Source organism: Rhinatrema bivittatum, chromosome 1 (assembly GCF_901001135.1).
Source record: "Rhinatrema bivittatum chromosome 1, aRhiBiv1.1, whole genome shotgun sequence".
Lineage (NCBI taxonomy): Eukaryota > Metazoa > Chordata > Amphibia > Gymnophiona > Rhinatrematidae > Rhinatrema > Rhinatrema bivittatum.
Window position 1 is genome coordinate 546,390,976 of NC_042615.1, and position 25,545 is coordinate 546,416,520.

A 25,545-nucleotide genomic window follows, 5' to 3' on the forward strand; every position below is an offset into this window, starting at 1 on the left:
AAATAAACAATAGTGTTGTACAAATATTTTTCTTAAAATTATTAGGAGGGCAGCCAAGGTTTGGATTCTTCCTCTGTCTATCCCTCTCCCTCCTCCCTCCCATACCTCTGTTAATTATACTCTCTTCGTCTGCACAACTGAAACCGTGTTTTGAGAGACGCATGTGATTCCCTTAAAAACATGGTTCAGGGAGAGAAAACAACTGGGTTACTCTTATGATTCTAACTCCCTCACCGCAGAACCTGTGCATCTGTTTAACACTTCCTTTCTTGCGATTGTCCAGTTACATGATACCGGAGTCAGTCGTGAGAACACTGAGTTCAACGAGGCTTACCTTCTGAATACATCCTGCTAATCTACTCAGACTTAGGCCAAGCAATCCCATTACACCTGGGGAGGGGAGACTCCGAGGCAGTAGGAAGTCCTCCCTGGCTGAAACCTGAGAGTGGCAGCTCTTCCTGGGTGGTGGAATTACCGCAGTTGCTCCTCCCATGTCTGACTCAACCACAGTGGAAGCAGCTTCTATACCAGGCCTATTGAAAGAAATGCATGGCGAAGCCTTGGCATGCCTACGATGATGTGACTATACTCCTTCCCTCCTAAGCTTGCAGTGGTTCTACGTTGCTTAAACTGGAGAGTGCAGCCATTTTTTTTCCTTCCTCAGCCAGCCAGCTGCTATGCCTCACTCGAAGATCATTCATGTACCCCCTTAAGAGGTGGTGGGGGGGTGTCCCCCTTCCCCATTTCTGCACCCCTGGGGTCTAACAGGATGGCAGTGAATGGAGGTCAAGAAAGGTGACACCTGGTTGCGGCTAGGGACAGCATGGATTCTAGCCATATAATTCTGAAGAAATAGGAGAGGGTAGATGGTAGAATCCTGAACACAAGGCATAAGAATGCAGCATGAATCAAAGGAGAGAGAATTGTAGATTTTGTGACTATTGAGCATTTGATATCTAATGCTAGCAATTGCAAACAGAATGCAAATTTGAGGCTTGAAAGACAGCAGAGTCCAAAGTGATGATACCTGAGTTTCTGTTATGATATGTAGGGGGAAAGGCGTGAAATGAAATGTATTATTTCCATGGCCGTCTTTTGACTCCAATTGACAAGGATTTATTGTCCGACTTCTTCAGTGGGCAGTGGGCAGTTGCTACCAGTGACTAACAAAGTGTTTACTTTTTTTTTTTCTTTCTTTTTAGGGCAAGTCAAGGTTTTCAGAGCACTGTATAGTTTTGAGCCCAGAACAGTAAGTGTTCCTTTTTAAATTCTAATCTAATCCTTTTTTCCTTTTTGCCACTTTAAGGGGATACATTTTTAAAGGCTTACAGGTAAATTTTAAAAGGAGCAGGCATGCACCCATAAACACGCGTATTAGGCGTATTACTTATCTAGAGAACTAACTCTAGTCTTATTAAAGCCCCCATCTACTGTCAGTATTCCCTCAGAGTGAAAGATCAGCACCTTTTCCAGGGCTGTCAGAAAGGACTCTTGATCATGATTAGGAGCATAAATCAAAATATAAACAACACCTCCCACCCTAAGTTTAAGTAATAAGTATCTACCTCTGGGATCCGGACATCACAACAGAAGCTCAAATGTTAAATGGTGCGTGATAAGGATGCATACCCCCCACATATTTTCCTTCTTTGGAACTAGATGAAAAAAATCTATGGGGAAAATCTCTAATATTCATCAGGTACTCATACCTCTTCCCAATGACCCACTATTCAACCAACCCTCACCTCCCATCCCTTCTCAATAAGTAGATCTGCTGACACTCCTGTGCAGATCCCACTCTCTGATAAGAGGAAAGTACATTGGTAATAGAACAGACTCCCCCCCACCCCCTCAGTCCCTTTCATCCCCTAACCTATTATGACCATAGACCATCCAGTAATGAATAAACTGAGCTGAAAGAAAGAAGCAAATCCACAAGTGAAGATGAGATATGTTTATGGACACATTAAGTACTGCTTAACCTATGTAGTAAAGAAGTCACGTGAATGTCATCAGTGTTTGCATCCATCTTCAATGCGATTCAGAAGTGGTGGGCCGCGAGTCTCCCAATTACTGGTAGGTTTGTCTCACTCCTTTACCAGCTCTCATCCATCGGGAGAGCATATTTGCACTATTCACTGTTGCAGCCATTTTAGGAACTGAAAAGTTACTAGAGCTCTTCCTCCCTTAGGATACCAATAGCCTCAGCCACCATGCAAATTTTGTGAGAGGAGCCCTTAAGTGTGAATACAAGGCCAAAAGGAAAGGTCCACTGATATCTGATGTAATCAGACCGCAGTAGGGACATGACATCTCATAGCTACTGCCGCTTCCTTAATATGGTGGGAGCAAAATCTACATAAATATTGATTTTATGGCCTCCCCACATCTATTCAGATTTTTTCCTTGCAGCCTCATAGATCTGAGATTTAATAACAAAAAACTGGTGAAGGAGCTATTTTTCTGAATTAAAATTTGTTCCCCTATTCTGGGGTAGATTTTATAAATTTGCGCACACGCGTACTTTTGTTCACGCGATTTCAATAGATACGCGCGTAGCTGCTAAAATCCGGGGTCAGCGTGCGCAAGGCTGCCCAAAATCGGCAGCCTGCGCGCACCGAGCCGCGCAACCTGCCTCCATTCCCTCCGAAATCGGAGCAGCCTTGGAGGGAACTTTCCTTCAGCCTCCCCACACCTTCCCCTCCCTTACCTAACCCCCCCCCCCAGCCCTATCTACACCCCGCCCTACCTTTGTTGAACAAGTTACGCCTGCTCGAGGCAGGCATAACTTTGCGAGCGCCGGGCCGGCTGCCGTGTGCCATGTTCCGGTCCGTGGGCTGTTCCGGAGGCCACGGCCACGCCCCCAGATGACGCGCCGGCTGCATCACGCCCCCCCCCGACACGCCCCTGAGGATGCGCTGGTCGCGACATGCCCCCCCCCCCCTCCCAGGAAAGCCCCGGGACTTATGCGCGTCCCGGGGTTTTGCGCGCGCTGGAAGCCTATGCAAGATAGGCTTGGCGCGCACAGGGGGGTTTTGGGATAGGTTTTCGGGGGTTACGCGCGTAACCCTCTGAAAATCTACCACCCCCCCCCCCCCCCCCCGTGTTCTAGGAGTCAAGGCTTAAAAATGTACACTGAAAAGGAAGGGGGCAAGCATTTTTTTGGTGCTAGTCCCATGGGTTGTTTAAGGGGATTTTTGACTTATCTTCCTAGTAGCCTAGTGGTTAGAGCAGTGGGTAATGACCCAGGGAAACCGGGGTTCAAATCCCACTATCGCTCCTTGTGACCTTGGGCAAGTCACTTTACCCTCCGTCACCTCAGAAAATACCTAAAGTACCCGGGATGTTCAGTTTGAAGTGCAGAAAAGCAGAATATAAAAATCAAATTAACTAAATAAATTCCGTAACATAGGTAGAAATACAGGATAGGTTTCTGAGCCTTTAATACTCTACTTCCCACTAAATTTAAAAACCATTGTAGCAAAGTCTGCTGCATCTTGTTTGCCCTGCACTCCTGAGGGCATGTTTAGGTTGGGAGATTGCATTTTCAAACCTTCGTGGGTACTTTTCCAGCAAAATTCTACCTGTAGAAAAAGCAGCAGCACAGGTGTGTTGCTAGACTCTTATTTGCTAGTGCCTGGAATTTCATAACAAAACAGTGAGAAACTGCTGTTAACTTTCCAGCTTCAGCCCCTCCCCTCAGTAAACAGGAAGCAGGATGGGGAGGAGCTGCAGAAGACAGCAGAGCAATTGTTTTCTGCTCTGCTATGTCTGCTCCAGCTCCACCCTTCTCTTTCTGTCCGTCTCCTATGGTCTTGATAATAATACATTATTTGTATTTATTTTTTAAATAACTCCAACATTTTTATGGCTTGTTGAAAATCATTTAATTATTTTCTATCTAATTTATAAATGTATTTTGTAATTTTTTTGAGTTTCTGCTTTTATTTTTAATTCTTATTTTTACTTCATATTTTTACTTCATATTTTGGTTTGCCATGACAAAGTAAACCCACTGTTTGGGTATGCTGCTGTATGAAAAAAGGTTGGGAACCAGTGCTCTGTGCTTTCTTTCCCATGTGGCAGGTCTTTCTTTCCTGACCAACATCACCCACATGCTCTGATCATTAAGCAAGAAGTTTCTGTACATCTTTCCTCCCACACACTGCTTGGCATTAGGATGGTAACAAGGAGCCAAAATAGCAGCAAATAAAATCCTGGTATAACTCTAGGTCTTCGATGTCTTAAGGACAGAACAAGATTTGATATGGAGCTTAAAATATAATGGAGGCTTTTAAAAAAAAAAATTTGCATTTAGGGGAAGCAGAGAAAGCTTCCTGCCCTCTTGAAAAGGGCATCATGGAATATTTCTCATAGTTTTTCATCACAGCATTCTTAAAAATAGAACATTTTCAAAATAAGATCAAGTTCTGCACCTCTTGCTGAATCACTGAAGGCCCACAGAACTTGAATGAGTTTCTATATCAACTAATGCAAGCATTCTTTGGGCTCAGCTTTGATGGAAGAAGCAACCACACTATTCCAGAACAAAAATGGATTCATTGAGCCAACCAGGAATCTAAATACATTTATACCTTTGGGGGAAATATTCAGTAATCCATCTAACTGACAAAGCAGACATGTAGACTTTTCAGCTTGCACATACTGGCCTGATCTTCAAGCACAAATTACCCACATCATTCACATCCGACGATCAGATCGTCATGCAGATAAAAAGAATATAGGCACTTTATGTAAAGTGTGGTGCACTGATTATGTAAGGACATACTTTAAACTGAATACACACACACAATTTTCTGTCAGTCAAGTTACATCCCATATGAATGCCTCTTTTTAAGGCAGCTAAAAGTGAGTGTGTGGCTAAACTATGCATGTATTTTGATCTGGCAGAAAACCCACTTAGGTAGATTCAGCCATTCTACCTGTGTAATCCCCCGACAAACAGATAGATTTTAAAATCATTGCTCACACAAAAATGGCCCCATACACGCGTATGTGGGGCGCATGCCAGCAATGCGAATTTTAAGAAGCCAGGAAGTACGTGCGTTCATACCTGTGTGAGCGTCAAGAATAAGGAGGCAGAAAAGAGATGAGGCATGAGCGTTCCAACGTGGGGCCAAGATTACCTGCATAACCCCCGAATTTTGCAAGGCTGAACATGGCAAATACATGCCATGTTACCTGCATAACTAGCAGGCTGATTCAGTACGGTGCGCTTGGCCGAGAGCACCATTTAGCACACGTTTGGCCGTGTGTTTTCAATGCGCATCTATTTCCCCTTATACTGTAAGGGGTAACAGTGCCTTGAAAACGCGTGGCCAAATTCGCGAAAACTAATAGCACTCATCAACATGAGCCTATTAGTTAGTTGCCCGGGATACTGAAAGTAAAATGTGCGGCCAAGCCGCACATTTTACTCTCAGAAATTAATCATAGAAAGCACCGGGAAAAGTGTACAGAAAAGCAGAAAAAACTGCTTTTCTGTACACCCTTCGACTTAATATCATAGAAATATTAAGTCAGAGGTCCCAAAAAATTTAAAAAAACATTACAAAAAAAATCTGTATGCTGGTCCATGGCTTCGAAAACTGATGCTCAATTTTGCCAGCCTCCGTTTTCTGACCCCGTGGCTGTCAGCGAGTTCGAAAACCGACTCCGGTAAAATTAAGTGTCAATTGTGGGACCTGCTGACAGCCGCCGCTTCTGCTAATAAGGAGGCGCTAGGGACGCACTATTGTCCCTAGCGCCTCCTTATTAGTGTGGGCCCTAATTTAAATAGAGAATTGCCTGGGTGCACATCGGGAGAGTGGGCGCTCCCGACGTGCCCGCGCCATTTTTTAAAGATGGCACCAGCCATCTAGTGCTCCTACCATGTGACAGGGGCCGGCCAATGGCACGGATACCCTATCACATGGTAAGGGCAAAGGGCCATCGGCGCCATTTTTATTAGCGCAGCCGACGGCCCAAGAGCGGGAGATTGCTCCCCGCGCCCCCACTGGACCACCAGGTAATTTTAAAACGTTTTTGGGGGGTGGGGGAGGCTAAGGGGTCAGTTTTAAAGGGTCAGGGTGGGTTTTTTGTTTATCGGATCGGGCGCAGCCGATAAACAAAAAACCAATTGGGCCGGATGATAAAAATTATAAGATTTGAACCGGAACCGAACCGATTCCGGTTCCGATTCACATCTCTACTAGATATTCCTCTCTCTATGCAGCCCAGCATTCTTCTGGTGTTAGCTATTGTCTTGTCACATTGTTTTGCCGACTTCAGATCGTTAGACACTATCACCCCAAGGTCTCTCTCCTGCTCCGTGCACATCAGCCTTTCTCCCCCCATTGAATACAGTTCTTTCGGATTTCCACACCCCATATGCATGACTGCACTTCTTGGCATTGAATCTCAGCTGCCATATCTTCGACCACTCTTCCAGCTTCCTTAAATCCCGTCTCATTCTCTCCACTCCTTCCGGCGTGTCCACTCTGTTGCACATCTTAGTGTCATCCGCAAAAAGACAAACCTTACCTTCTATCCCGTCCGCAATGTCGCTCACAAAGATATTGAACAGGACCGGTCCCAACACCGATCCTTGTGGCACTCCACTTAACACCACTCTCTCTTCAGAGTAAGTTCCATTTACCATCACACGTTGTCTTCTGTCCGTCAACCAGTTTGCAATCCAGGCCACCACCTCGGTGCTCACTCCTAAGCTTCTCATTTTATTCACAAGCCTCCTGTGCGGGACCGTATCAAAGGCTTTGCTGAAATCCAAGTAGATGACATCGAGCGCTCTTCCTCGATCTAATTCCCCAATCACCCAATCAAAAAAGTACACCAGGTATATCTACTTTTTTGGAGGAATCCATTGACATTATAAATAAGAGAGCTACAATGTTTGTATCTTTTGTTTTAGAAAGGGAGAAAGAGTTAATTCTGGATAAGTTCTTTAAAAATAAAGATATACTATTCTGCAGGCAGAAGGTTTTTGTTTTCCCTGATGTCTCCAAGCCTACTTGGGCAGGAGAAGACAGTTTTTAACCTTGAAAAATAAAACCTTGGAATTAGGAGTAACATTTTTCCTGAAATATCCTAGTAAGTGTTTTATTAATTTTCAAGGGAAAAAGGATATTTTTTCGGAACCTTCACACCTAGAAACTTTTTTGAAGGACAAAAGTGAGGTAATTTTGGGTAATGCAGGATCAGCAGAGTTAAGCCAGAAAGAATAGAAATAGAATTTGCCCCTATCTTTCTTTGGATCATTTGAAGAAATTATATAGGTTGGGTCGCGCCCCCCCCCTCCCCCCATTATTGTATTAAGTGTAATGGTTATATTATTTTATGGTGGAAAGTAGTTCCAAATATGTTGTATTACAAACTATTACACTGTTTATTTATATTATGCACAGAGATGTGATTCTGGATTGACAAATGAAATATTCAATAAAGAGAAAATTATAAAAAAAAAAAAAAAAAGATTTGTCTGACAGGACCTTCCCCTGGTGAATCCATGCTGCCTCTGGTCCAGCAATTCTTCTGACTGTAGATAGTTCACTATTCTTTCCTTCAGCAGCGATTCCATTACTTTTCCTACCACCGAGGTGAGGCCAACCAGCCTGTAGTTTCCAGCCTCCTCTCTGCTCCCACTCTTGTTAAGCGGGACCACCACCGCTCTTCTCCAATCACTCGGCACCACTCCCATTTCTAGGGATCTATTGAACAGGTCACGCAGTGGAGCCGTCGGCACATCTCTGAGCTCCCTCAGTATCCTGGGATGAACCTCATCAGGCCCCATGGCTTTGTCCACTTTCAGCTTTCCTAGCTCTTCCCATACATTCTCTTCTGTAAATGGAGTTACATCTTCTCCACTCCCCTCCAATTTCTTGTTAACTAGTGATGGTCCTTCTCCAGGATCCTCTTTACTGAACACAGAACTGAAGTATTTGTTTAGTATTTTTGCCATTTCTTCATCTCTCTCTACACATTGATCCTTTTCACCTTTCAATATCACTATACCACTTTGAACTTTTCTCCTTTCTCTGATGTATCTGAAAAATGTTTTGTCACCTCGCTTTACTTCTTTGGCAATCCTTTCTTCCTCTTGACTTTTTGCTGTCTTGATTACTTTCTTTGTCTCCCTCAGTTCCACCAGATATTCTTCCTTGTGCTCCTCCCTTTGGGATCCTTTATATTTCTTGAACGTTGTTCTTTTAGCTTTTATTTTGTCAGCCACCTCCTTTGAGAACCAGATAGGTTTCATTTTTCTCTTGCTTTTCTTTACTTTTCTAACATATTGATTAGTTGCCTTGGTAATTGCTCCTTTTAGTTTGGTCCATTGTTGTTCCACATCTCTCTTGTTCTCCCAGCCTTCTAGTTCTTCCTCCGGGTACTTCTCCATTTCATCAAAGTCTGTGTTTTTGAACTGCAAAACTCAGGTCTTCGTGCTTCTTTTCCATATCCTAATTGTGATATGTAACCATACCGTTTGATGATCACTGGTGCTGAGGTGGGCACCCACCTAGACATTGGAGACATTATCTCCATTAGTGAGCACTAAATCGAATGTAGCTCCCTCCCTCGTGGGTTCCATTACCTTTTGTTTGAACAGAGCCCCTTGCAGGGCATCCACTATCTCTCTACTACTGTTAGATTCTGCAGGACCATGGTTATGTTCTTAACCACGGTCCTGCTGTCATTTCCTCTTACCTCAGAGATGGCAAAGAAAATTTTTGAAATGTTTCATCCATTGACAACAGGAAGGCCTAACACTGAGCAATCCTGTGCTTCGATGTAAGCTTTGGCAAGCAGGATCATGGGGGAACGGGTGTACTCATTATGAATGTAATTAACAGTACATCTGAGGTTGTGTCCTTATCCTGTATAACATGACTCTCGGATGAGATTTCCAGCTTCCATAGGGCACAACTGACAAACGGAATGTACTGAACCACTACCTCCACCATAACCACATTGAGGAAGAGTCCTGTTAAAGCATGGAGGATAGGCGGCGCACTTGTGTTGATAGTTCCCACAGTACGAAGGATGTGCTCCAGGAAGGGCCACCACCTTGTCATCCTAATACAAATGAACAGTCATGTTTAGTTTATGATCAAAGTAGACTTGTAAAAAGTTCCATCGTGTAGACAAGCGATATTTCACAACACGGTAGGACTCTTTCTTCTTGGCCACTGTGATGATATCAGAACATTTTACCCAAAGTGTGGTATTCTCAGGCTGAAAACACCATCCTTCCTGTTTGGTGTGCAGGGGTAGGGCATAAGGATTAGACTGGATAAGAGAGACAGTAGTGGGTGCAAGATAGGTATCTTAATTAAGGATGGAGGATTCATTGAAAGGTACAGGAACAAACCCAGAGCCATCCGGCTTCAAATGGTAACATAGTTAGGAGTCTGAAAGATTCAGAGATTCTTGTAATGTCTTAATATAAACGAGATAAGTCTGCACATGTGGTCCCAGATATCATGGAGTGCAGACATTAGGCGAGGAAGCAAGATCATGTTACTGGAGGGCTAAGTCTTTAAGCGCAGAGTCAAAAAACCCAGGAGAAACAAAGTCAATGTTCAGATGCTTCCTGTTATTTCAGCATTGTAGGTTTTCTTACAGTATGAGAGATGTACCCATGTAGGGTGTTTTTCTAATTTTACAGCAGAATGTGAGGTTAATAGTACCTGAAAGAGTTAATAGTACTTGAAAGAGCCCCCTCCACTCTCAGTAGGCACAGGGTCCACTGGAGGAAAAGATGCTCATACTTTCTGCCAGTGTGAAGCCAATACTTTCTGCAAAGTAAACAGATAATAATTTTAAAACTCCTGAGAAAATATGAGAGCACTGTAAGGTTTTGGAATTGGGCTAATAGCCATTGGCCAACCAGTGACTATTTCAAATGGAGTGAGTCCTGTCTTTGAATGAGGCAATGCCCTCAAGGCCATTAATGCCAAGGGGAGAGCCCATATCCAGGTCAATGTTGCCGTGGCCATTATAATACCCAGCATTGAAATTTCCTATAAGAGCAGAGGCCTGTGGTCTGTAAGGGGTGTGAATCCTGAGAGAGATACCCAGTGCCTTATTTAATGACACTGCTATGTCATTTACAAAATGTGTTTCCTGATCACTATCAGTTGACTCTGGAATCCCATAGCTCAGGATAAATTATCTCAATAGAATCTTAGCTACAGAGGCTGCATCTGCCTTCACCACAGGGATAGCCTCCCCCCACCCTGAAAATCAGCAAATCATGGTTAATGCTTATTTATAATTTTGACACAAGGGTAAAACAATGAAATCAATTTGGATCTGTAAGAAGGGGCCTAGGGGGTGTTTCAAATTTGCAGTTGTGATAACCAAACCTTTAGATGCTTTGCACAAATTACATTGCATGCATTGAGAACATCAGGTGGTGGTCAAAGCCTTGACCACTGACATTATTCCCCACCAATGCTGAAAAAACATAACAATGCTGAAGGAGCTGCATGAGATGCCTGATGTATTGAGAGTAAAATGTTGGACAAGACAAATTGAGGGGCCACTACCTCGCCATTCGAGCCAAACCACAATCTCTTCTGTCCTTTAATCTTTACTGTGGCCCCCTCCTTAAGCTCATAGTTTCCAATAATTCTTATCCTCTGCTTGCCACTGAACCAAAATTGTCAAAATTAAAGTCTGCATTTTCACTAGGTGGTGTTTGCAACATTAGTTGGCATCTGACAACTCCCACAGTCAAGGCCGCATGCTTAGCTGTCTGATCTGCCAGGTTGTTATCCCCGGTTACATTTGAGCCTTCCTGCCCAGCACATTTAACTACTGCTAGTTCAGAGGGAAGCTAAATTGCATCGAGCAAATCCTTAACAAATGATCCATTTTTAACCCCCTCATCAGTAGCAGTTAGAAATCCCCTCATTCTCCATAATGCTCCATAATCATGAACCACCCCAAAAGCCTAACAAGAGTCTGTATAGACAGTGAGACGTAAGTCTTTCCCCCTTAAACAAGCCCTATTAAGGGCTACCAGTTCTGCTGTTTGTGCTGATCGGGCACAAACAGCAGAATATGCTGTGTGTTCCCACTGGGTACACACAGCATATACAACCTTCAGTGAACCTGTATCATCATGGAGAGCAGAGCCATCTACAAAGTATACCTTGTCGGCATTAGAAAGAGGGACATCTTTTAAACCTTCCTGGGCTTTAATTCATATTCCATTACCATTGCACAGTCATGATCAGCGGTTTCTAAGTCAATTACTTCTAGCAGCAATGAGGCAGGGGAGAGAGCAGAACAGTGATGAAAGATAATATTTCCTGCCTGCAAAAGAAGTTCATGTTTTGTCATATCCGGGACCTTCCAGGCAGGAATGGGATCAAGGATTCCTATTTTCTACCTTTTCTGCTTTTCTGTACAAATTTTGTGCGTGTTGTGGGGATGCGCTAATCCCCTTATAGCATAAGGGGCTGTGGATGCGCCTACACAACCCGTGTCCAAATGCGGGTTAAACAGTTCGCTCGGCTGAGCACACCGTATTGCATTAGCCCCCGAAAATGTTACACCTAGCTATGATGAAATTGCTTTTATGCCAGTAAGGGGCTAGCCATTCTGGTGCACCCTCCTTCTTCTACTATTTATCCTAGCTTAAAAAGAGGTTTAAGGACTAGGACCTAATATAGGTGATTCTGAAGGGTCACCATACCCTTATTTGAAGGGGGAGGGGAGCAGTCTGATATTATCATGTCTTTTAACTTTTATTCAGACTTGGGAAGGGTTTTAGGAAATGTGATACCACCACGTGTAAGCTCCTGCAGTTTGGAAGACTTTCATTATGGAAGAAGCCATTTCCTGCATGTTCTTCAGCTGCTCCGTCGGCCATGGCAACTTTCCTCCAGCCCACGCTGTCCTTGATTCAAGCCTTGCAGCCTCACAGGTGCTGGAATTGTAAAGGGAGTGGTACGCCAGGAGGGGAGCGTGCTAGGTGGCTAAAGGAGCCAAGATTTTGTGGTTTCCACCCCCATCCACACTGTTCCTTCGGGCTACAGGATTTCCACAGAGAGCACGTAGTGGAGCCAGGCTTTCATCATGCCCCTCCCCCCCCCCCCCCCCCCCCCAGATTGAAATTGTCTGCCGACCTCTCCTCGAGAGATGTATGAGATTGCGAAAAACATCCTGATAAAGCGTTATTTATTATGTATGAGAGAGGCACGTGCAGATATACCTTTTAATATCCATTGTCTAATATTTTTAATTCCTGCCTTGGTAGCAACATAATTTTATATAAACTTCACTGATATCAAGTTGTTTAGTAAAATACATGCTACAACAATGTATTCAACAGTATATGTCGAATATTTAGTGCTATGAGAGGAAAGGTTAATATTATCTCATGTTCAGTATTTGTACATGATGACGGCAACACGGCATCGCTATCTCTTGCCTCAGTCCTTCTGAATTGTCCTATAACTTCCCACAGAATAATACATTGGCACTACCAATCATTGTATCACCCATTTTGCTTTTGTCTCTCTTAATACTTCTTCTCTGCCTCTTAATTCTATTTTTGCCCTCCCTAGACTATTCTCTATGGGACAGTCTTGTTGTTGCGGTCTGCACCGCTTCCTCTCCCTTGTGCCTGACCAGTGCCTACCTTCGCGGCTGGAGACGCCGCGCTCCGCGACCCCAGGATCCCAAGACGCCGATGGCTCCACGTGGCGTCTGCCATTTCCTGCCTGTTTCGCCGTGGCCTCGCGCGCGAGTACGCTCACTTTGTGCGTCCAGCACCCGGAAGTCGAGCCCCGCCTACGAAGATGACGTCACGCACCCAGGGCGATATAACCGGCGCCCGGACGCCGTATCATCACCTTGCAACGAGGTTCACTACTGCCTTGTAGTTCTGAGTTGCGCATCGTCTTCACTGAGTTCCTGTCGCTGACCTTGGATTGCCTTGACTACGCTTTGCCTGCTGCCTGCCTCTGACCCTGGTTTGTTCCTGACTACGCTTTGCCTGCTGCCTGCCTCTGACCCTGGTTTGTTCCTGACTTCGCTTTGCCTGCTGCCTGCCCTGATCTTGGTCTGTTCCTGTTTGCCCAGCCTGCTGCCTGCCTCTGATCTCGGCTCGTCTCTGGTCCTGCTTCAGTCTTCAGCTTGCTCCAGTCCCTGCTTGCTACGGAACCCGTTCCAGGTTACAGCGTGCGCCAGCGCCTGCTTGTCACGGACTTTGTTTCAGGCTACGCCTGCTCCTGTTCCCACTGGTCACAGAGACTCTGTTACTATCCCATGCCTGCCTCAGTATCCGGTCTCCTGCCTACCAAGTAACTTTGGACTTCCTTGCTCTCACCCCTGTCACTGGACTCTCTCTATTGCCCAAGTCCCAAGGAGCCAGAACCCTACGGGCTCCTCCTGGGGGGTTCCTGGTTCCCGGGTGAACACCTGGAGCATCTGGCTCCGCCTCCCGGCCTACCCTGTCACCCGAGGTAGGCCGGCCCAAGGGTCCACTACTTCGCCTGCAGTATCCCACTGCAACATTTGTTGCTTTAATTTGATTATCTCTGTTGCTGCTGGTGGCAAAAGGTAAAAAAAAAATTACAAAAGTGAACAAATCACTGTAAAAGTTTGGAATTGCACATTCAATTTAATTCACTGCTTGTAATTTCACTTATGTAACTTTTTCTGGGCAGGCTCTGAGATTTAAAATGACATTGCTGTATGCTTCTGTTTACATCTGTGTTCTCATTTTTCCTTTTGTGGTACAGCAGCAAACATTATGCAGACTAAAGTAAAACTTTTCATCCATGCCGACGAGCTGCAGTTGAGCCTCTGCTGCTTCAGTTTTCACATCTGTGCAGCTGTGCCACAGATGCAAACAAACGCCTGTCTTTCCCAATGTACCAAACCTGACTCTCCTTTTATGGACCCAAACGTGAGGGGGGAAAAAGGCAGCAGAAACCGTAGCAAGGCTTAAAATCTGTAAATTCTTAAACAAGCTGTGAGTGTTTCCCCCCCCCCCCCCAGGAATATCCATTTTGCTGTTCTCATTATATTGCACACTGTTTCTTTTGTAATAACCCGTCTTGCGTGAGAGGAACTAGCAGCAGTGGCAATTCCTGGTTGGAATGTATAATTGTACATAACACTCTACAAGCATTCATTGTGGAATTCATGCTTGCTAAATTTTTCAGCAAGACAATTTAGATGATCTTGAGTGATGGCTGTTTTCTTCTTTCCAGCCTGATGAATTATATTTTGAAGAAGGGGATATTCTGTACATTTCAGATATGGTAAGCTTATACAATGCCGTCTATCAAATATATAAATTAAAATGTTATTGAATAGGACATCTTAATAAAACGATTTTATAAAACTTAAGCATTTCACCCACACAGAGTGACTCAAATTGGTGGAAAGGTACCTGTAAAGGAAGAACCGGACTCATTCCAAGCAACTATGGTAAGTTTGGACAGTTTATATAAATGTAGGCAGAGTTGGTAAAACCCCAAAGTATTCAAATAACCTCAGTTTGGACATTTAGTACTGTTAAGATGCAAGTGCAAATGCAGATGTAAAAAAGGAGACCAGGAAAGGAGAAAGCGATGAAAGCTTAGGATACTCAAGAAACAGAAAAAAAAAAAGCAAATACAGCAAAAGAGACTGGAACAGTGGGAAAGACAGTACAGGAAATGTGATTAAGAGAAGAGAAAATCGCACTAATCTGGGACAGGAAATGTAAAGCATATAATCTTAAAAAGCAGTAGTACAGATTCATTGCGGCTACTACAAAAAGCGGATTCTTCAAACTCCACACACTAAAGAGAATCAAACACCTCCTATACCCTTACGACTTCCGCATAATTCTCCAAGCCATGATTTTGTCCAAGCTTGACTACTGTAACACCATCCTGCTAGGCCTACCAAAAAATTCCATACAACCGTTACAAATGCTGCAAAACGCTGCCGCCCGCATTCTCACTAACACTCACCATCATGATCACGTTACTCCTGTTCTCCAGTCCCTACACTGGCTCCCAGTAGCTTCTAGGATAATATATAAATCCCTCACACTCATACACAAAGCCATCCATAACCAAAACATGCAATGGTTCCCTGAACATTTCTTCTTTCATATACTTATCAGACCAACAAGAACACAACACCGGGCGAAACTCCAGACTCTCTCTCCCAAACTTACTAAGCATGTCACCACTAGAGAGCGCTCATTCACCATTGCAGGAACTACCCATTGGAACAAAATGCCCTCTCACCTATGCCAGGAACCATGCTATAAGAAATTCAAACAGAATCTTAAGACCTGGCTCTTCAAACTAGCATACCCTGACTGACCCAATACCTTCGGATATTCTGTCTGCCCCCTAACACCCCCTGAATTCTGCACCTCTCGTCCCACCCTCCTGCCCCATGTCCTCACTTACTGCTCCGCTCCTCCCCCCCTACTGAATTCCGCCCCTCACCGTTCCTCCACTTTGCTGGTATACATCCCCGCTATATATCTCCTTAGATATGCACTAACTCTTATCATTCTAGTTAACACCTCTTGTTGAACTGCGAAGATTAACCAAATATGAACTCCCCATGTTGAACTGCGAATGTTAACCAAATATTTAACTTCCCCCCGTTTTCTATATTGAAATGTCCCAGTTAGCTCAATCTCTGTTAGAAATGAAATTTATTGTAAAGCCTGTTGCTATGTTATGTTACCCTGTGAACCGAGGTGATGTTACTAACGTGCCACGGTATATAAAAAAAACCCTTAAATAAATACAAATAAATAAATAGAAATGGGTTGAAGAATCGCAATCTAGTATTGCAACCCTATGCTTACAGGTGAATTTTAAAAGGCCAGCGCACGCCGAAACTGGGTGATTATGCAAATATGTCAGGCCAGCGCACGCCGAGCGGGTTTTAAAAGCCAATCGAGTGCACGCATAAATGAAAAGTTCCAAAAGGAGGCAGGGCATGGGTGTTCCTAGATTTTAACTTTAAATTAGCATGTAAATACTTACACGCACAGGCGCACGCCGGGATCCCCTGCCGCGTAATTTTACTTCTGCTATGGAGAACATGTAAGTAATAAAATAAAGATGAACAGAAAAATCAGCAGAGTCTTAAGGGCCGGGGCTAACAGGGGAGAAAGGAGGCTATTAAACTGGGGTGGGGGCGTTGGAAGTCCTATCCTTTTCCTGGGCAAACTGGAAATGGTGTAGGCATGCATGTGTTTTTAAATCTCTCCACTTACGTGGTAGAAACGACATTTGCACATACAGGTATGCATCCACTTAAAACTGCATGCACACGTGCGCACATTCAGACTATTTTACAACATGGCCATGTTCCTGGGCGCAGCCAGCGAACACACACTTGTGTGCTCCCACGCGCCTGTTTAGAAGTTACTGTCTTAGAGGGCAGTAATGAAATCCTTATTATTTCTAAGGACATAAGAGGTGCCATGCTGAGTCCAGTAGCCTGCCTCCGACAGTGGCCCGTTCAGATCTGTAGGAAGTACCAGGCGGATCCCAAAGAGTAGATCCATTTCTTGTTGTCTACTCCTAGAGATGAGCGGTGGCTTTCCCAAGCCTATCAGGCTAATTGTTTAATTTTTCTTCCAGGAATCTGTCCAAACCCTTCTAAAACCAGTCCTGCTAGATCAGTGGCGTAGCCACGGGTGGGCCTGGGTGGGCAGGTGCCCACCCAACTTAGACCCAGGCCCACCCAACTGGCACCGGAACTGCAAGGCTGTCGCGGGATCCCATCCCCGCGACAGCGAACAAGAGAACCCACGCCTCGCGCGCCATCACGGCACACATGGGGAAGCGCTGCTGTGGCCGTATGGCCAACCGGTCTTCCTGTTCGGGGGGGGGGAGCGGAAGCGCCGCGAGCAGCTTCCGCTTCCTCCCCCCCAATGCAGGAAGATCAGCTGCCTCTCCTGCTGCCACCCGTTCTCCTGCTATCTTCGGGCCAAACGGCCCGCCGAACTTCCTGTTTGGGGGTGGGGGAGCGGAAGCGCCGCGCACAGCTTCCGCTTTCTCCCCCAAAACAGGAAGATCAGCTGCCTCTCCTGCTGCCACCGGACTCCTGCTATCTTCGGGCGTCGGGCGGTATGGCCCGCCGATCTTCCTGCTTGGGGGGGGGGGAGGGAGGAAGCGGACGTTGTGCGCTGCGCTTCCGCTCCCCCCCGACAGGAAGTTCGGCGGGCCATACCGCCCGACGCCCGAAGATAGCAGGAGGCCGGTGGCAGCAGGAGAGGCAGCTGATCTTCCTGCTTTGGGGGGAGGAAGCGGAAGCTGTACACGTGCTTGAATGTGTATGTGTGGATGAGAATGGGAGTGTGTGTGGGTGAAAACTGGAGCCTGGGTGTGTATGTGGGTGAGAATGGAAGCTTGAATATGTGGGTGAATGGGAGCTCGAATGTGTGTATGTGTGGTTGAGAATGGGAGCCTGGGTTTGTGTGTGGGTGATAATGGGAGCTTGAATGTGTGTATGTGTAGGTGAGAATGGAAGCTTGAATATGTGGGTGAATGGGAGCTTGAATGTGTGTATGTGTGGGTGAGAATGGGAGCCTGGGTTTGTGGGTGGGTGAGAATGGGAGCTTGAATGTGTGTATATATGGGTGAGAATGAGAGCCTGGGTTTGTGTAGGTGGGTGAGAATGGAAGCTTGAATATGTGGATAAGAATGGGTGCTTGAATGTGTGTATGTGTGGGTGAGAATAGGACCTTAAATGTGTATATGTATGGATGAGAATGGGAGCTTGAATATGTGTGGGTGAGACTGGGAGCATGGGTTTGTGGGTGAGAATGGGAGTCTGGGTTTATGTGTGTGGGTGAGAATGGGTGCCTGGATGTGCGTCTGTGTGTGCATAAGAATATAAGCCTGGGGAGGGGTGAGAAAGTGAGAACTTGTATGTGTGTCTGCAGAGAGTGTGAGCTTGGGGTGGGGGGGGGAGAGCATATGAGAGTGAGAGCTTGAGTGTGTGAGAGGGAGTCTGTGAGAGAAAGTGTGTGTGTGTGTGTGTGTGTGTGTGTGTGTGTGGAAGGGAAGAAGACAGTAATAGAAGAAAGACACTGAAAAGGAATTAGGAAATGAGCTGTAAGGGGAAAAAGAGACCAGGACCAACTGATTAGAAAAATACAAAGATCAGACAACAAAGGTAAAAATATATATCTATATTTTGAGATGTTAGCAATTTAAATATAAGCAACACAACCGCTCTCTCAAAATTTATGGACAGGTAGGAGCCGTGTATAAAATCGTAATAATAAGAAGGCTAAAGTACCACAAATCACCGTGAATTATGTTTGTATCATTAAGTAAACCTCATACTTAGGCGTAGATGTGAATGCTATGCTGCATAATTTGGCATTATTTATCAGTAAAAAAACAACTAGTAGACCTGCATGCCTACAGCCCACCCATGTTAACCTTGTGCCCACCCAAAAAATCAATTCTGGCTACGCCACTGTGCTAGATGTCTTGACCATATAATCCAGCAACAAATTTTATAGCTTATTTTATTTATTTTAAAAGATTTTTTAACCCACTCATATGCATGGTTCAAGGTGGGGTAAAAACATGCATAAAAACTAATATAAAACACAAAATCACAAACAAAACAGCATGGAAAAAATACTCTCTCAAGAAACTGATCAAGATATAAAACATGCTAAAGAACAAAAATGTAATTAATTACAATGTTTGAGTGAAAAACTCCTGATAATTAATAATAAACTGCAGCCAGTCAATTGAACCTCTGCAGACTAACTGGCAATCTCAAATATTTGTTTGAATAAATGTTTTCAACTGTTTTTTAAATGTCTGCGTGCAGTCCAATTTGTGCAATTATTCAGGCAGTGAATTCCAAAATTAAGGGCCTGCAGTCAACAAGGCTGTCTCCCTTGTTTCTATGAGATGAACCGACCATGGAGATGGAACATCCCACAGAGCATAGTGTGCAGAGCCAAGTGTGTGAGATGGGTTATGAATAAACAGCACGTTGCAGATCTAGGGTAGTGAAGGATTATTATTTTGTGCACCAATAAAGCCATCTTATGCCATTATATAGGGCAGTGTTTCCCAACCTTTTTAAGTTCAAGGCACTCCTGTGTTAACAAAAATGTTGTATGGCACACCAACCTTCATTGGAAGAGTAAACCAGACGAGAAGACTCAGAGGGTCAAAAGAAGAGCCAGGGAAGCATTGAAAGCCTCACCACTCTCCTTTCCAAATTTGAAAACAAAGGGAGAGAGGGGCCAGAGACACACATGAACTTGTCACAATGGGTCAGTTCCCTCTATGTACAAGTGCAAGAAAACGAAGAAGCCGGCATGATGCAGGCAGCCGGTTCAGTTACCTCTGCTGCCGCACGTGTCTGCCATTGCTGTTGCTCCCAACACTCAGAATGAGTCACATCCAGTGCTCAATGCATGCTCTCCCCGTCTCACAGAGGACGCAAAAACTTAAAGGGGGGAACTCAAGAGGGGAAAGATGAGGGGGTGCTATGTGCACTGTGTGTGCCCTGCATGGTGCCCATTGATTACCACACTCCAGGGCTCACGTTGTAGCTAGGAAGAAGAGGCATGCGTGAGTCCACGTGTTCACAGAAAGGAGCCCCCAACCATGTTTAAAAGCCACCGCTGGCGACAGTGCTGGGAGCAGATCCCAGGTGCTGGTCTGGACCCTGACCATCAGGCAGTGGTGACTTTTCCGTGGTACACCTGATCAGGTCTGAAGGTACACCGGCGGGCCTTGGCATACTGGTTAGGAAACACTGGAATAGGTAGTCAGAGCAGAAAAACAAGACGAGGTGTTCTGGGCTCACGTCGTTTGGTACCAGACAAAACACTTGCCACAGACGTTTGCACGAGCTGTTGTGCTTTTGACACATTTGCTGTAAGCTGATGTACGGTGAATTGCTGTAAACCAGGCCTGGCAAAACCAAGGGCTGGATCACTATATGAAAAGATGGAGGCGTAAGTAGGGGGCCTTAAATGATGTAGCATTCATAATTTATAAAATGTTGTTTTTACTATAGCCTTAACTGGGCTTGTAGCAATAAATCAGATTCCATAATGACCCAAAAATGTCTGATCTGATGTTCAATAGGAATATTGAGGTTCATATTCAGTAGACAGGTAGTGGACAAGTTATCTGGCTAGAGATAATCGGATAACTTGTCCCACTGAGTATACGTGAATAAAATTATCCAGCTGCATGTGTGCTACATGTAGCCGGATAAGTAAGAAAACCTAAACCGACTTTGCTTGAATTATAGCCATTTAGATTTTTTAGTGATCCGGCCTTGTGTGGCTGGGTAACTAGCTACTTATCCAGGTATCCTCAAAAGAGATCAGGTAAGTGCTGTCCACAAAAAAAAAAAAGAAAGTTGGAAGAAAAAGTAAAGGGCCTGTGGCCTGCATTACAACCTTGGCCACAAAGTAAAAGAATAAGCCCTATCAGGTCATGCTCCTAATACCCCCAATTCCCATTTACATTCTTAAAAATGTGCTAGGGTTCGCTGACCCCCACCAAACTACTTCCCCTGTGTTCTCTCAATAATAATATAAAACAAATACAGCTGCAGCCAGGCCCTTTCCCCCACCTCCCTGTAGTTTAAATATCTTCAGGGCTGTACACCCCCCCCCCCACCCCCATTCCCCCAAACTCTAAAAATCTCTGCGGGGAGCGGGATCAGAACTTAACCGCTCCCCGCGATCTCCAGCGTAGCTTCTACTTAAACCGTGCTGGAAGCATAAGCTACACAGAGTAAGTTCTGATCCCGCTCCCCGCAGAGATTTTTTTTTTTTTGGGGGGGGGGTCTGGGGGGGAGGGGTGGCAATAATCAAAGCAAAACCATCTATATAGCTTTGCTTTTGAATATTATGGAAAACCATGTGGTTAGAAACTAGACTGTGGGGCAGATCTTTAAATCTACGCCCGATTTTAATACATGCACCCGCTGCCGCGCGCATGTTATAAAATCCAGGGTTGCCATGCGCAAGGGGGTGCACAATTGTGCAACTTGTGCGCGCCGAGCCACGCAGCCTTCCTCCGTTCCCCCCGCACCTTCCCCTCCCTTCCCCTATCTAACCCGCCCCCCCCCCCAGCCCTATCTAAAACCCCCTCCTGAACTTTATTGTGAAAGTTACGCCTTCAGGAGTTTTGAAAATTTAAATTTTAGGTGGCCTCAGGGGTAGAGGAAAACATGTTAAGCCCTCACACTGATTTTCAGCACTAGGTACTTTAAAAGGTAAATTTAAAAATCCGGGTGTGAGCCAAAAAATCAGGAGATATGCGTGCATGTAGGACATGCACGTGTCCACCCGATCTTCAAAGCTGCCTACGTGCACACACATCTCCCGGTACATGAATATCTCACTTGAAACTAAAAAAGGGCATGGGAATTCTGCAACTGGACCAGGAGATGTGCACGCAAGTGCCTACACACCTGCGCGGGTGCTCAGGTCCAGTGCCGCATAACGTTATTTCTGCTGTGGAGGAGATGTAAGTTTAAAAGAAAAAACAAGCATCCCTGGGAGGTTTAAGAGGTCTGGGGTAACTGGGGGTATGGAGGTGCTAACTCTACACTGGGTGAACTAGAGGGCAAACTGGTGAAACTGGTCATGGCGTGGACGCACGCCTGGTATAAAATTCCCCCACTTGCGTGCCCACTTGCAAAATTGGGCGCAAACATAGGCGTGCCTAGGGTATTTTATAATTTTTGCGTGCATGTAATAAAATTGCTGTGTCCCTGGGCTCGCGCTGATGCACATGTGTATGTGTGTCTGCATGTCAGTTTAAAAGTTACCATTTAAGAGCCTAAATCTAGGAAAATTAATAGCAGTGCTAAGTTTTAGGTCCCTAAATTTAGGTGATTTTGTGGGCTGAAATTAAGTACCCAAACATAAGTCCTTAAATTTAGGTGCATAGCTTTTTTTATACATATATATCAGCCTCTGTGCAATTCCCATCCCCAAGACCCATTTCTGTTATTTTTCATGGGGTTGTCTCTAATTTCTCTCAAAAATAAAACATCATTAAAATGAATGTATTTTTTTGTGTTTACCATTACCATTATTCTTTGCGCCTGTGGATGCTCTAACACAGGGGGCATTCAAACCGGTCCTATGGGTCCCTCCCCCCTCCCCCCCCCCCCCCAGCCAGTTGGGTTTTCAGGATATCCCTAATGAATATGCATGAGAAATATCTGCATACACAGGAGGTAGTGCATGCAAATAAATCTCATACATATTTATTAGGGATATCCTGAAAACCCGATTGGCTGGGGGGGGGGGGGGCCCATAGGACCGGTTTGAGCACTCCTGCTCTAACAGACAACCATTACTAGGTCATCTCCATTAGTGGGACTCTATTTACCGTACTTATCTTTGGACAAATAGAACCTACTTACCTATATTTATTTATTCTTCTAAAACAGCGACAAATGTCAGGGGCAGTGGGGATTGAACCTTCAGCCCATATGGGTTCAAGACCAGGAGATCCTGCAGTGGAGCCACATGGACTCTGAGTTATCAAAAACTCTGCAGAATATTCCGAGCAAAGCAAAGTTAGGAACCCCACCTCCAGAGGCTCCCTATTGGACCAGCATTACGTGTGTCCCAAATAGAGGGCTGTATATAAGGAAATTTAGTCTGAACCACCTCCACTGGTCCAGCAGCCATCACAGAGTTCATAATTTCCTGCAGCCTGGCCTTGTTCCTGCATTTCCTGTTTCCTGCTCCGGTCCTGGTCCTTGGCTAGTCTCCTGGTTCCTGTTCCTGTTCTAATCCTGGTCTTTGGACCTATTTCTGGATCCTGCTCTGCTTCAGGGCAGAAGAATGCTCTCTTCTGGATGCCCGGCCTCTCCCAGGTATGCCTTTGCCCAGACACCATACCTCTGTTCATCCCCAGCAGAGCAATTAGTCCCTTATCTTTGTTTACTCAGGACTTGGGGAGGGGTCTTCAGTGGCTGTAATATAACCTGTGATGACATGTGAACTTCCGTAAAATTCAATGTAAATCTCCTTACCTGTAATATTTTTTCTTTGAAGATAGCCTGTACTGAGTACATTTTTTTTTAATTGTATTTTAACTAATTTTCTCTAAGAACTTCATAGCTTTACTGTGTTGTATACCATAAGACTTAGGACTTTTATATTTTTGTGCTTGGAAATATATTTCTATCATGAACTGAGTGTGGTGGACATACCCAAGAATTATGTCAATTTACTCCCTAGCCTTATTTTTTGATATTATAAAAGAAATACTAGAGGTAAAAAAAAAAAAAAGTATAAGACCCCTGTAGCTCTCCTAAGCCTTATAGTTTTGGGGGATTGTTGTTTTATAGGTCTTGTTGGACACTGAGAGATCTATATTCAGAGGAATTTAGCCAGATAATTCACTAGTTATCCACTAAATGAATATTTGGTTACTTATCCAGCCAAATTTTAGCTGGCTATGTTATCTATCCAGTTAAAATGTAACCAGATAAAGTAGCAGAAGTTTCCACACACCAGCAGCCGGCCAGCACGTACTTCCCCAGGACAGTGGTTAATGGCTGCTGTCCTGCCCAGTCTCTGTCCCGGCCCGCCCCCTTTTTTTTTTTTAGGCCCAGCACTTTTGCGCATAGCGGGGTTTATGCATGTGGCTGGGTCCGTTTTAAAATATGCGTGGGGTGCGCAAGGCCCAGCCACCCGAGTAAATCCCGCTTTTTACACACGTGGGCTTGCCACATCTCAAAAACAGATATAGCAAAACTAAAAAAGATAGAGAGAAGAGCATCCAAAATGATAAAGGGGATGGAATGACTCCCCTCTGAAGAAAGACTAAAGTGATTAGGGTTCTTCAGCTAGGAGAAGAGATGGCTGAGAGGAAATATGATAGAGGTCATAAAATTATGGGTGGAATAGATCGGGTAACTGCAATGGGTTGTTTACTTTTTCAAAAAAAATGTAAAGACACTCTATGGAGAACATTTAAAACAAATTAGAGAAAATATAATTTACTCAACACACCATTAAGCTCTGGAATTCATTGCCAGAGAATACGGTAGAGGCAGTTAGCATACATGTGTTTAAAAAGATTTTGACAAGCTCCTGGAGGAAGCGTCAATAAACATTTATTAATCCAGATAGATTTGGGGAAAGACTGGGAATCTACTATTTGGGATCCCGCCAGGTACTTGTGACCTGGATTGGCCACTGTTGGAAATAGGATAATGATCTTGATGAACCCTTGATCTGACCCAGCATGGCAATTCTTATGTTCTTAAGGAAAAACAAAATAGATGTGACTTGCTGTAAGCATTCCAGACAGGTAATGTAATGCTACTGGAGACCACCTGAGAAATTCTTTTTAATTGTGCTTATCTGAGATACATTATATGGGAGTATCATTTCCTAATCTTTTTTATATTTTAGTGGCTGAACAAGCTGAATCAATTGATAATCCATTGCATGAAGCTGCCAAGAGAGGTAAGAATATGCATGTATTTGTATTGATGTGTTGAGATTGCTGGTAGGTTCATTATTCTTTCAGAATCCAGGGAATGACTTCTCTGCCATGTTTAAGATTTTTGAAGTAATTCTGTCAACATACAGGAACTAATAACACCAAAAAAGATATATATACTTTTAGGATTTAGCATTTTAAAAAAATCTGCCTCTAGATACACAAACCAAATGCTAACTAACCTGAGACTGTTGTGACAAAGTTTCAGCTTGTTTCCAAGTTAGTCACTCTAGGGAAGCTTTTAGAGAAAATGAGTGTTGATGTAGCTGGAAGATTTCTTGGTGAAACTCGCAGGATATCTGGAAGCAGGTGCAGGAGGTGGCCAAGCAGCTGCTTCAACAGTTACAGGACACCCTCATGTCGCTGGTGCACAAGGTCCTGGAACGTGGAAAACATGAGGTCTGAGCGACCTATGATGTTTTCAAAACGACATTGAGGGTCTCTGCAGCGGGAATCGGTGCCCGCAGAATGGCATGGCTGTGGGCCTATAATTTCTGACCGTAGGTATAGGAAAGACTCACTGATGGGCCGTGCACTGGAGAGAATCTCTTCGGAGATAAGATGAAGGATGCAGTGACCCAGGACCATCATGAAACTCTCCGCCAGCACTCCAGATCTGGCCTCCTCATGTAGGAGGACTGCAAAATCGGGGCAGAAGAAGTCTTTCTTTTGCCAGAGGAAGTAGTATCCTCCGCCCTCTCACTCTCGTCCACAGCATCAGAGCTTTCGCAACTGTCTCAGGCAGCAAAAATCTCCAAAGGCCCAGCCAGTACCTCGGTCAACTTTGGGGACAGAGTTTTGACTGGGTAATAGGGAGCATAGCCCAGTCACCCGTACCCAGGGACGGGGTATCCACCGGTTGGGGGAAGGCTACGGCCTTTGTGAATGGTGTCTCAGTGTAATTTCAAATCAGTGAGTTCTTTCCATCATCTGTAAAGGATACCAATTAAATCTTTTGTGTGCCCTTCCAAATTGCCCCCAAGCCCATTCTGAGGCCTGGAGGTACATC

At 44.7% G+C, this 25,545-nt stretch overlaps 1 protein-coding gene across 2 annotated transcripts in view; it reads left to right on the top strand.

Annotated features, from left to right (window-relative positions):
* Window positions 1-25,545, top strand: part of OSTF1 (osteoclast stimulating factor 1) — a 118,666-nt gene that overhangs the window by 57,366 nt on the left and 35,755 nt on the right. For both annotated transcript variants that reach the window (XM_029616140.1, XM_029616149.1), the window contains exons 2-5: window positions 1,203-1,249; window positions 14,247-14,297; window positions 14,403-14,466; window positions 24,446-24,499. In XM_029616140.1, coding sequence (XP_029472000.1) covers window positions 1,203-1,249; window positions 14,247-14,297; window positions 14,403-14,466; window positions 24,446-24,499 — 216 coding nt within the window. The remainder of the gene's footprint in view (window positions 1-1,202; window positions 1,250-14,246; window positions 14,298-14,402; window positions 14,467-24,445; window positions 24,500-25,545) is intronic.